At 41.4% G+C, this 13,303-nt stretch overlaps 1 protein-coding gene across 1 annotated transcript in view; it reads left to right on the top strand.

Moving 5' to 3' along the window:
* The window catches only part of LOC107703006 (protein CASP-like), a 39,919-nt gene that overhangs the window by 18,006 nt on the left and 8,610 nt on the right, over positions 1–13,303 (top strand). Inside the window, exons 10-15 of the mRNA XM_016505494.1 lie at positions 1,498–1,546; positions 3,252–3,356; positions 8,266–8,454; positions 9,974–10,032; positions 10,541–10,589; positions 10,668–10,764. Of these exons, the coding sequence (XP_016360980.1) occupies positions 1,498–1,546; positions 3,252–3,356; positions 8,266–8,454; positions 9,974–10,032; positions 10,541–10,589; positions 10,668–10,764 (548 nt within the window). The remainder of the gene's footprint in view (positions 1–1,497; positions 1,547–3,251; positions 3,357–8,265; positions 8,455–9,973; positions 10,033–10,540; positions 10,590–10,667; positions 10,765–13,303) is intronic.

Genomic DNA, 13,303 nt, shown 5'->3' with positions numbered 1-13,303 from the left:
AAGCTCATTGTGAGAGTAAAAGACGGGGAAGTTGTTGTTTATTTACTTAGCATTGAGTCTCTCCAACTAGGTGACAACGTAGCGTTAAATCACCATTCAACAGACTCAAGCCACCACTGCACTGCCGTCTATTGGACTGCAGAAAGATACTAACTTTTCAATCTGCTACATTACTGACTGTACTGACAAACTATGCTGACACCGTGTCCGCGCCGCAACAGAACGCGACAAAGTGACCGTTGAAAATCATTTGAACTTTGTGTCAGCACGTCATAAATAGAACGAGGCATCAGTTTACTGCATCCAGTGTAGACAGCATCACTATAATGGGTTCTATTCTACACGGTGCGACAAAATACAATAGAAATATTGTATTTTGTCGCGCCGCGCGATGTGATGTGACTGATGTGATAAGCATGAGTTCTGGGCCACGGCACGGCTGGTATAAACACCAGCACTGACTGAGTGGCCGCGATCAGCTCCGGTGGCCGTAACACAGGCTTTAATGCGCCGCAGACGCGTGCCGTGATACGCAGATCAGCTCTAGTCTCTAACGTCACTGAATCTGCTGTTAAAAATGAGCCATCCATTCATCATATCATCATGCAAAACTAAGAATTAGAATCATTGTAATGTGACATCTCTACATTACACTGACCTGGGTCCAGTAGCAAACAATGGAGCGCGCTCTGCTGGACAAACTAAGTAATTACACCATTCAGAAGCATTTAATCTGCGTTATATGTTCTGTAAAAAAAAATTTCATATCGGCAGCATATTCGCGATACCGATATATCGGCGACAGACTCATATCGGCCGATAATATCGGCTAAACGATATATCGGTCAGGCTCTAATAAACTCTTTCATGTTCAACTGGCTTCTAAATATTTAAATTGATCACTCACACTGTACTCTTCCGTTCAAAAGTATGGGATCAGTAAGTCACAAAAATGACAGTAAAGACATTGACATTGTTATGAAAAATCTGCTTCAAATAAATGCTGTTCTTTCTATTCAATAAAAAGAAAAATGTATAAAGTTTCACAAAAATATTAGGCAGCACAACTGTTTTTAGTTTTGATAATAAGAAGAAATATTTCTTGAGCACCAAATCAGCATATTAGAAAAAATCGGGAAAGTAAGTATAGATGAAATAATGAACAGAAGTGAACAATTACTTTTATTCTCCCAGTCAAAATTGTCTGCTTGTTAATGCTGGCAAATGCTGTTTACTAAGTTTATAAATGGTTAAATAGTGCACAATATACATTTAAGATGAATGTGACTTGCAGATCTAAAGTTTATTGGGCCACTTCTAATTAAAGAGTCTGTCTGATCATCATCGTCATAATCATCATGTAATTAGATGTGTGTGCTACATTAATACAGTGTGAGCGCATGTTCACATAATAAGCATTGAAGCACATAGAATTCATCTCTGCATTTGTACACATGTATTATAAGAGAGATATTGGTGAATTTATTTGGTTCTCAGAGCTGATGAGATTGACATGGTGATGACTGATCTGGAGCGAGCCAATCAGGTACAGATTTATTCCTTTTGTAACACTTTCATCAAATTCCAAGTTTTCAGATTGCACTTATGACAGGTAGTTTTTCCTCATCCTGGTTGTGCATTTTTATTAGGGATGTGCGGGTCTAGTCGACTAGTCGACTAAATGGTACAGCTCCTACTAGTCGACACAGAAAACAATAGTCGATTACACGACAGAAAAAGAAAAAAAAACATGATTTTATCATTCAAATTACCGTCATTTTAACATTGCATTTAAAACATTTTAAATAACAAGTTAAAATAAAACGTTTGAAAAATAATACATTCTTTTTAAAAGTTTATCTGGGCGGAAACTACATTTTTACCTCAGACCTCACATGCGTTTTCTTCGTGTCAGTTGCGGCGAGTTCAAAAATGACCATGCGAAAGACGAGAAGGTGTGGGATTATTTTGAATTAGAAGGAAACGGAAAAGTTTTGTGTAAACTGTGTAATGTCAAATTGTCTTACAATAACTCTACTGGAGCGATGCGTAATCATATTCAATACAGGCACGTAGGCGTTAGCTTAGAGCAGTGGTTCTCAACCCGCGGCCCGAGACGCTCAGGCCCTAGCCCGGCCTTGTCCGACAGCTTATCAGAATTACCGGCCCGAGCCCGTCTTTTTTTTATCGGCTTGCTTTTCGTTATCTCTGCGTGCCTGCGACTTCAGTTCCTGCCGAGCGCGTTTTTTCAAGTGCAGGAATTTTATTGTTAATCGCCTCAGGTCCCGTCTTTCACCAGACCACGTTGATAATAGAACAAATAACGCATGGTGTAAGTAAAATGGGCATTGTTGCATTTTGTTTTTAGACATATAGCCTACACAAAGTACGTTTGTAAAAGCCGTTTTAATGCTGTCTCTTGATAAACCTTCCTATTGTTTTTGACTTGTTTTAATATGTTGGTTAACGTTATATATGAAGATGAAGAATTCTGTCAGGCTATTGATTGATTTTCCATTGTTCTGCATTTCCCCAGCTGATTTGAATAAATAAGCTATGCTTTGGCCGACGTTGAGTGTATGCTCTTCTTTTTTTTCTTTTTAACGACCGCCTAAAATGAAATGATAACGCGAGGCAAGTGTGCAGCAAGCGGAATTCATTGAGGGATTTGACAGTGTGATTCATAGATTAAGTATTTCAAATATAGGCTATTATATATGCTACTCGCACGCACAGAGGTTTTTTTTTTCTTACCATCTTTTGGGGGTTTCTTGCTTTTAGACTAGTCGACTAGTCGGATACAAAACTTTCTTTTAAACGACAGTCAAATTAGTCATCGCGCACATCCCTAATTTTTATATTGAAAATAATACATAAATTGTTAAAATGCAAAAAAAACCCGAATGTTAGAAGGGTTAGTTCACCAAATAATGATGAAAATTGTGTCGTCATTGTGTCAATCATATTGTCGTCATCATGTTGTTCCAAACCTATAAAACGTTGGCTAATCTTGAAATACATTTGTGGAAAGTATCGTTTTTGAAAAATTTGGTTGTGTTGACTTTCAGTAGAAGGACAGAAACTTAAAAAAAACATCTAAATTTGTGTTTCAAAAATTAACCAAAGTTTTATGGGTTTGGAATGACATGAGGTTGAGGAAATTATCACAGAATTTCCATTTTGGGGTGAACTGTCCCTTTAAAAGCTAAGATGATGGCGTTGTTAACTCTGTTGATGATGTTTTTCTGCAGAGAGCAGAAGCTGTTGAGAGGGAGGTTGAAGCTCTGAGAGAGCAGATCACATCAGCTAACAAATCATCCCCACTGCAGACACGGATCGACTCGACTCCATACACGGTACCTGCTCTCCGCTGCTGTTCCATATTCTACTATAGAGGTGGCTGGTAGCGATATTATAAGACTGCCGAATCTTAAACACCACAATATGGTTTGCCAAATAAACTAAACCACTGCTATAATCTCATAAAGTATATATAAAGGTTTCAAGAAACAAGCTAGTTAATTTCTCCAATGATGCATCATACTATGGTGGTTACATAGTTGTGTGGGAAACCCAGCCCTGATCACTGTCTTTGTATGCCTTTATTCTTGTACTCCTCTATAGCTTCGTTCATGTCATCTTTCTTAGTGACATACAGTGTTGGGGAGTAACTAGTTCCCTTTCAGTCAGTCACGTTCGACGTTACGTCGACTGACGTTAGAGGTCTCACTCGGGAGCCCCAATCATCTCTGAGCTTTAGAAGAAAAGGCCAATGAGAATTGGCAAGTGAAATTTGCATGCCAAGCCACTCCCCCGTACATACGGGTATCTAAAATGGCAGCGTGCATCCACTCATTCAGATTTTTGCTTCGGAGCCAATCGCTTCGTGAGCGCTGCTTTCTAGAAGAAAGAAGAAAAGGAATCTTCACCATCAACCATCTACACCATCAAGCTGCAGGAGTTCTCAGCTGCGGAGAATCTTCCTTCTCTTGCATTTCAGCAGAGAGATCGCCTCGTTACGCACAGATAAGTGCCACGGTCCTTCCCTGGGCAAACCAGCCTAAAAGAGCAATTTCCTACAGCAAGCACGGTTGTCGAGAGTGTCTTTCGAGATGTCTATCCGACCGTGTACTTCTGGGTGCAGTAGTTTCCTTACCTCTGACGACGGACACGATCGCGGTCTCACGTGTCTGGGCCGTAAGCATGCTGAGACTGTGTTCGTGGATGGCTCATGCCCACATTGTGAGCACATGTCCATGGCTATGCTAATTTATAATGAGGCTTCCCTTGGGCTCTACCCAGCCCAGTTCGTCGGGTCGTAAAGACTCTGTGGCTGCGTTGATTAGGGACAAGGGTGACGCGAGGATCACGGTCAGGAATGCTTCGTCGGGCCAGCCCCCATGGAAGTCCGGCCCCTCTCAGTGTAGCCCCGTTGAGCTCCCGGAAGATGGCGCCGGTTCGTCCTGCGGCGGACCCAGCGTCTCTTTCAGGGCTCCGGAAGAGGATAAGATGTCTATCGCTGCATCAGAGGAGGCTCTTCCCTCCTCACTAACCTCGATGGTGGGGCGGCCAGAGGGTACGTTGACGTTCCCCAGGTGGAGCGTGCGGTTGCGGTGCACTTGTGCCCGCAAAATGCTGCCACCTGGAGGAACCGTCCGCGCCTCCCTTCCAAAGCCTGTAAGCTGTCGTCAGCCCTGGCTGCCAAGGCTTACAGCACTGCGGGCCAGGCCACCTCCGTCCTGCACGCCATGGCCATCCTGCAGGTTCACCAGGTCAAGGCACTGAAAAAGCTGCATGAGGGTAGTCCTGACTCGGGGTTGATGCAGGAATTGCGTATGCCGACCGACTTTGCTCTCCAAATGATGAAGGTCACGGCGCGGTCCCTCGGTCAGGTGATGTCCACTATGGTGGTCCAGGAGCGCCATCTCTGGCTGAACCTGGCGCAGATGCGTGACGCCGACAAAGTTTGCTTTCTCGACGCCTCCGTCTCCCAGGCCGGCCTCTTCAGCGACACTGTCGAGGACTTTGCCAAGCAGTTCTCTGCAGTCCAGAAGCAGACGGAGGCCATCAATCTCATCTTGCCTCGGCGTGATTCTGGATTCGGTCAACATGACAGCACGTCTCACGAACGAGCGTGCGCAGTCAGTGTTGAACTGCCTGAATTTGTGAATTTGTCCCTCTAAAACTATTTCACAGGCTCCTGGGGCATATAGCAGCCGCAGTTACGCCGCTCGGCCTGTTACATGTGAGACCGCTTCAGCATTGGCTGCATGGCCGGATCCCGAGATGGGCATGGCGCCATGGCACTCTTCGGTTTGGCGTTAACCTGGGTTATCGCCACCTCTTCAGACCTTAGTCAGACCCTGTGTTTCTACGGGCAGGAGTGCCCTTAGAACGGGTGTCGAAGCATGTCGTTGTCACCAGACGGGCTGGGGCACCGTATGCAACGGGCATGCAGCCTCGGGCTCCTGGACAGGACCTCGACTGCAGTGGCACATCAATTGCCTCGAGTTGCTAGCAGAGCTGCTTGCTCTTCGCCGGTTTCGACCGTTGCTGCAGGGCAAGCATGTACTTGTCTGGATGGACAACACCGCAACAGTGGCGTATATCAACCACCAGGGCGGTGTTTGCTCCCGTCGCATGTCGCAACTCGCCCGCCATCTCCTCCTCTGGAGTCAAACGCGGCTCAAATCGCTGCGTGTTGTTCATGTTCTGGGAAAGCTCAATCGTGCAGCCGATGCTCGTCTCACAACAGCTTACCCTCCCCGAAGAATGGAGACTCCATTCTCAGGTGGTTCAGCTTATTTGGAGTCGATTTGAGGAAGCCCAGGTGGACCTGTTCGCTTCCCGAGAGTCCTCCCACTGTAGGCTGTTTTATTCCCTGACTGAGGTCCCCCTCGGCACGGATGCGCTGGCACACAGCTGGCCCCGGGGTTTACGCAAATAGGCCTTCTTCCCAGTGAGCCTCCTTGCACAGACCCTGTGCAAGATCAGGGAGGACGAGGAGCAGGTCCTGTTGGTTGCGCTGTTCTGGCCTGGTTATGTGCCCAAGGTTCCCACCACTCCCTTTCGAGACCAGGTGGTGAGCCTGCAAGCGCTGCCCTCGGAGGAGGCAGACCCAGACCTTGCGTTGCTGTGTCCCGTCCGTGCTTTGCGCATTTACAGTACGTGGAACGCACCCGGAGCTTCAGATGCTCCGAGCAGTTCTTTGTCTGCTTTGGAAGCCAGCAGAAGAGGATGGCAGTCTCCAAACAGAGGTTGGCTCATTGGTTGATGGATGCCATCACCTTGGCGTACCAGTTCCAAGATGAGCCGTGCTCCCTGGGAGTGAGGGCTCATTCCACTCGGAGTGTTGCCTCTTCCTGGGCATGGCGCACGGCGTCTCTCTTGCAGACATCTGTAGAGCTGCAGTCTGGGCAACACCTAACACCTTTGCAAGGTTCTATAATCTTCGGGTGGAGCCCGTGTCCTCCCGTGTGTTGGGTAATATCAGGTAATTTGCAGGAGGCGGGCTCGGTGTTCGGCTTGCGGCACCATTCCTAGTTTGGATGCGTGTGCTTTTTTTCCTAGTTGTTCCCCGCTGGTGAACTCTGGGTCCTCCGCTGCCCCGCAGTTGCAGACTTGGCGGAGAAGTCTGTTACTGCGTCCGGTGGCGAGTTGCCTTCTTTTCTCCGGACCTGGCTTTTATATCGCAGTTCTGCCACGGTTGGATTCCACCGTATTCCCCTTGATTACTTCATTTTCCAAGTTTTTCACATGACCTTACATTCTGTCATTGTGCTTGGCCCCCCAACGGTTGCCAATGAAAACACTGGCACCCCTGGTGGGCCCGCTTATCTGGCTTACAGGGCGTTGGGAAGGTTACGATTTGAGATACATTTGTTCTGAAACGCTTGCCTGTCAGCATCTGCATCCTCAAGTTACGGAACACAGTTCGGGTTGTGGCATTTTCCATAGGGACCCCTAACGTCAGTCGACGTAACGTCAAACGTGATTGACTGAAAGGGAATGTCTCGGTTACGTATGTAACCCTCATTCCCTGAAGGAGGGAACGGAGACGTTACGTCCCTCATGCCACAACCTCGAACTGCGCTGAATGGGCGGGTTGCGTCTAGGCTCCTCAGCACAAACCTGAATGAGTGAATGCACGCCGCCATCTTACTGTATATACCGTATGTACGGAGGAGTGGCTTGGCATGCCAATTCCACTCGCCAATTCTCATTGGCCTTTTCTTCTAAAGCTCAGAGGTGAATGGGGCTCCCGAGTGAGACCCTTAACTTCAGTCGACGTAACGTCTCCGTTCCCTGAAGGGTTACATACATAACCGAGACGTTACTTGTAACGGAATTACGTAATGTAATTACTAAATTAATGTAATTGTAATCAGTTACAGTTACTGAGAAAAAATGTGTAATTAAATTAGTTACTTATGAAAATTGCATTGACTGCTCTAAAATATGAGACACCAATGTTTCAGGAGTTTAGGACACAGAATACGACACATGCTTATTTGATAACTGTTTTATTTCCTATTTGGGTTTATGTGTATGCTTTATTTTCTAAGATTTTTTTTTTCCCGAAGCACTGTTAGATGCCTGTTTTTCCTGTTTCCTATGCAAAGATTTGATTTCAAAAACAGTATCATAACTATTAAACTATATCTTATGATTTTAAATCTATATTTAACCTCAGAACAATCTCAAAGTAAAAAGAGGTGCTAAAGTCTGATTTTGTGGTGCTGTGCTTTAAATTAAATTATTATAATCTTAAATGAAGTGATGAAGATTTAGAAAAAAGTGATGAATTTTGAAAGTGACAGTAATCAGTGTTGAGCGCTACTGTAAGGTTAACCCTGCCTGCTTTACTTGTTTCAAAATGATTAACAGTTGAAAACATTACAAATTTAGAAAAGTAATCAAATGTAATCAAGTTACATTAATAAAGTAATTTAAATAGTTACAATATGTACATTTTATTTATTCATTTACATCTTAAATTTTAGATAGGGTAACTTGTAATCTGTAACCTATTACATTTCCAAAGTAACCTTCCCTACACTGGTGACATAATAAGCGTTACACATTCCTAATTCTGACTCTAGCAGGTGCTCCACTGTGATTTTTGGCTAACGTTACTGTTGGTTCACATCTTTCATCCGCAGCACGTCAGTAATGCACAGTAAACCTCTGTGTGAGATCTGACACATTCGCCTGTATCTGTGTGTGTTTATATGGCGCTCAGTGTGTTGTGTGTGTGTTAATCAGGATGAGAGTGCCGAGCTGGTGTCGCGCTCGAGTCTGGAGTCGGAGCTCAGTGCGAAGGAGCACGAGATGCTCCAGCTGGTGGAGGACGTCCAGAGACTGCAGGCCAGCCTCTCCACGCTCCGAGAGAGCTCAGCCGCACAGATCAGCCAGCTACAGCAGCAGCTCAAGAGCCAGACCGCCACGCTCCAGGTAGACAACCTCACTCAAACCACTCTTGCATTACTCTCGACTTCCAGTTTGCGAGACGGAACTGGCGTCCTGGATAGTTTTCTAAATTAACACAAAAAGCTGAAGTCCTGCAAGTCTGGTGCATACTGTAGCTGAAGCTGCTAAAATTTTTGATGTGTGATTTTTTGCAGTTGATGTAACTACTAGGGATGCACCGAATTTTCGGCCGCTGAAAATGCCATTTTCGATTTTCAGCCGAAAAGAGAAAAATATACTTTGAGTACTAACAAAAGCTTTTTCCAAGGTTGGCAGGTCTAAAAAGTCTTACAAAATTACTTTATATTATTTAATAATATAATAAATAATCATTACAAAGCATTTTCGGTTTCGGTTTTCGGCCAAATGCATCCAGAATTTTCGGTTTCGGCCCAGAACTTTCATTGCGGTGCATCCTTAGTGACTACAGAAATAGACTGGATGCTCATCCAAATAAAGGCACAGCCATGTCTGTAAAAAATTGTACAGAAAACACAGAAGAAATGATGAGTAGGAAAATCTTGAGCGCAATGATCCACAAATGCAACTACTGACAATAAACTGAAAGTAAATGTCATACAGTGTCACATTTATTCATGAAATTGTATTAAAATCTTTCCAGAAATTGTTTTCCCCCTGTATAATTATTCTAGTATTTTAATTTCCTACTACACACCTGCACACGTACGAAACATATCTTATTAACAGTTGCAAAGGGTCACACTTTATTTTAAGGTCCAGTTCTGACTATTAACTATTACCTACGACTTTTGCCTTAATAAAGTCATATTTTGCTGCTTATTAATAGTAAGTAAGGTTGTTATTAAGTTAAGGTATTGGGTAGGATTAGGAATGTGAAATATGGTCATGCAAAATATGTGCTTCATAATAAGTACTAATATACAGCCAATATACTAGAAATATGCATGCTAATAAGCAACTAATTAATAGTGAGAACTGGTCCCTATACTAAAATGTTACCAGTTTACAAATCCAGACACAGTCATTTTCATGTGAACAACCAGTCTGCACACATTACCGCCCAAGAGCATCTCATGGACCTTAAAGCATGTAAAGCACAGAAATAGTGTTTATTTTTAAGCTGATAAAATGAGATTTAGTGGCTCTGACTGATTTGAGAATGATGAGAACTCCATCATTTTGACAGACTAGGTTGTACATCTTGTGTTTACTTGTGCACCTCACATAAACTGATCTGTGCTTGGCAGAACTGGTTGCACAAGAACGTGGTTTCCAGTGGTCATGCTGGGCAATGCATAGTGATAATGAAAAAATAAAAGTGAAAAATTGCACTGTGTCAGAAAGGTCGCTGTCCTGTTCTAAACTGTTCTTTTTTCCGGGGGTATTGATGTTGTAGTGTACAGTGTGCATCATGTACGGTTCGATCTTATACTTCAGTGGCCATGTAACAGGCTGTGTGTGTACGATTGAGCTGCTCCACTGTTGTACATTTGCCCTCATCACAGTCTTTTCATTTGTCCAGCAACTGGAGGAGAAGCTGCAGACACAGACAGACTATGAGGAGGTGAAGAAAGAGCTCAGGTAAGAGATGTTCCTGCTGATAACATCACTAGTCTTATTATTGCCGTTAAAGGAATAATTCACCCAGAAATGAAAATGTGCTGTTAATTTACTCATCCTCAGGCCATCCAAGATGTAGCTGACTTTTTTCTTGAGTAGAGCTGTAAAGATGATTTTTAGCTAAAACTGTGCTCCTTTGTGATTCATACAATGCAAGTCAACAGCTACCGGCGCTATGAGAGTCAAAAAATCATATGAGTCAACACAAAATTAATACACACGACTCCTGATGTTATATTGAAGTCTTATGAAGCAATCAGTCTGTGCGAGAAACTTGAACATTATTACCTGTAATCCATAGACTCGGGCAAACAGGGGAATCTGATTCTCTTCTGTATCTAAAACCAAACCCTGTCTTTGCTTAGAGCAACTAAAACTTTAAACTTTTAAAGTCTTGTGTATGTCTCTGAACATTATGTGGTATTATTTAATCATGGCTGAAGTAAAGCTGGCACATTTATATTAACAGCATCCTGAAGTCGATGGAGTTTGGGCCGTGTGACAGCTCCACAGCGCAGGTAAGCATGTGGTTTTTTTGTTCTGTTTAGTTTTTTGTGTAATTTTTGGTGTTGATCTAATGTGATGTTCTCTCACAGGACTCATGTAAACCGTTAGAGGTGTTGCTGCTGGAGAAGAACCGCAGCCTGCAGTCTGAGAGCGCGTCTCTGCGCATCGCTAACACTGAGCTCAGCAGTGAGTCTGTTTTTAATCAAGAGGAAATACCAACACCTCAAAAACTGCTTGACAATTCACATTTCAATAACATATTTCAAATCAGCCATAAAATCTGACATGAAGTGGCATCAACATTGTTTCTTACCATCAAATAATGTAAAAAAAAAAAAAAAAGTGGTATTTATAGCCATTCAACATCAACATCAAAAACCTTAATTTATAATATTTAATAGTCCAGTAGATGTTTTCACTTTGTGGCTGTGTAGGTTAAATCTCAGGCTTATAATCCAGCTCTCGCTGTCATTTAATCAACCCAGTCTCATTGGAGAAATGTGCCTGTGGCGACATGATAATATGTTGGTTCTCGTACATTAACGGTCAAAAGTTTGGGATCAGTAAGACCTGTAATGTTTTTTAAAGAAGTCTCTTCTGCTCATCAAGGCTGCATTTATTTGATACAAAAAAACTGTAATCTTGCAAAATGTTATTACAATATAAAATAATGGTTTCTATTTGAATATCCTTTAAAATATAATTTATTTCTGTGATGCAAAGCTGTATTTCCATCATCATTACTCCAGTATAGTGTCACATGATCTTCAGAAATCATTCTAATATGCTGATTTATTATTAGAATTATCAACAGTTGTGCTGCCAACTATTTTTTTGGAAACTGCGATACTTTTTTCAGGATTCTTTGATGAATAAAAGTTAAAAAGAACAGCATTTATTCAAAATATAAACCTTTTCTAAAAATGTAAATCTTTGCTATCACTTCTTATCAATTTAACACATCCTTGCTGAATAAAAGTTTTAATTTCTTTCAAAAAAAGAAAGAATAAAAATTTACTGACCCCAAACTTTTGTACTGTAGTGTATATTGTTAGAAAATATTTCTATTTTAAATAAATGCTCTTCTTTTTAACTTTTTATTCGTATCACAATAAAAAATATAGATATTTAAAATATATATTTATTCTAAGTATCGCACCTTCCAAAAAAATATGAAGCAGCAACAGTTTCAGCACTGATAATAAATCAGCATATTAGAATGATTTCTGAAGATCATGTGACACTGAAGACTGGAGTAATGATGCTGAAAATTCAGCTGCGCATCACAGAAATAAATTAGATTTCAATGTATATTAAAATAGAAAAACATTATTTTACATCGTAATAATATTTCACAATATTAAATTTTTTCCCCTGTGTTTTTGATCAAATAAATGCAGCCTTGATGAGCAGAAGAAACTCCTGTAAAAAACATAAAAAATTGTTCCGATCCCAAACTTTTGACTGGTAATATTTGAAAATGAAATGTCCAGTGAGTGGCGCTTGAAGCATGTTTCAGTTTAATCTGAAACTGATGTATGTGAATCTGGCAACATTTTAAAACCGTGTGCGTATTGTGGCTCTTTGGAAATGAAATGTCCCATGAGTGGCGCTAAACGGTTATTGCTCTATCGTGCTTGAAAATAACATACCGCCTACTCTAAACCCTACCCTAAACCTAACCCATGGTGTTAACAAAAGCAAATGTGAGATAAAAACCGAAGCAACCATGCTATTTTAGCTTGCTTCTACAAGTCTGAATGACTTATGACTCATGTTCCATGTGGCTCACAGTGCAGTGCTGTACCGGGTGAGCTACTGAGCAAGTTTACTACATCAGAAAAGCCATACATATGGAGCTGGTTATGTGATGCAAAATCAGATGTATTATTTTTCAAATCATGCACTATGGTAAAAGTATTTTGAGGTCATAACAAATTGTTGTGCAAGAAAACACACAAAAAGAAGTCTTTATTAATTAACAGTCTGTCATGTAATCATAATTAAGGAATAAAGGTTAAATAAAGCCATTCTAATAAACTGCCTTTATTTATTTAGTGAAATAACTCTAGGTGATGTTTCTGTCTTTGTCATCACTATATCTGCTCTCTCAGGTTAAATGAGAGATGTCATTATTTAAATCATTATAACATTGATATCATTATTTTATTTTCATGCTATACAAATGATTAAATTACTAGTAAACACATTTAGGATTTAGATTTTTATGCGATGAATTTATTTCTCACTATACAATACCTGTATCATAAGTATCACTACTTATATACACACTTGACCTTTGTGGCTTAAAGGGATAGTTTACCCAAAAAATAAATTCTGTTATCAAATATCCAAACTTAAAAAAGTTTATTTTCATCTGTGAAACACAAACGAACTTATTTTTAATGAAACCTGAGATATCTGAAATATCCGTTCAAACAGAGAGAGCTGATGGAGTGATGATATCATCCGCTAGTAAATAAAAGGAAAGCTAGATTATTATCATGAGTTTATGTAATGATTTGTTTATGATCGTTTATGTTGTGAAGCTTCCAAACAGATGCAATCACTTCATATGATAACAGATTTAATTTATGTTTTACATGTGAACATTGATCAATGCAGATACATAGAGCACATCAAATATGGTAAACAGAAGTGTGTGTGTGTGTGTGTGTGTGTGTGTGTGTGTGTGTGTGTCTGTGTCTCTGTCTGTCTGTGTGTG

The sequence above is a fragment of the Sinocyclocheilus anshuiensis genome, unplaced genomic scaffold (assembly GCF_001515605.1).
Source record: "Sinocyclocheilus anshuiensis isolate Anshui unplaced genomic scaffold, SAMN03320099.WGS_v1.1 scaffold482, whole genome shotgun sequence".
Taxonomy (NCBI): domain Eukaryota; kingdom Metazoa; phylum Chordata; class Actinopteri; order Cypriniformes; family Cyprinidae; genus Sinocyclocheilus; species Sinocyclocheilus anshuiensis.
Note: the sequence above shows the minus strand (reverse complement) of the source record. Positions and strands in the feature narration are given on the sequence as shown.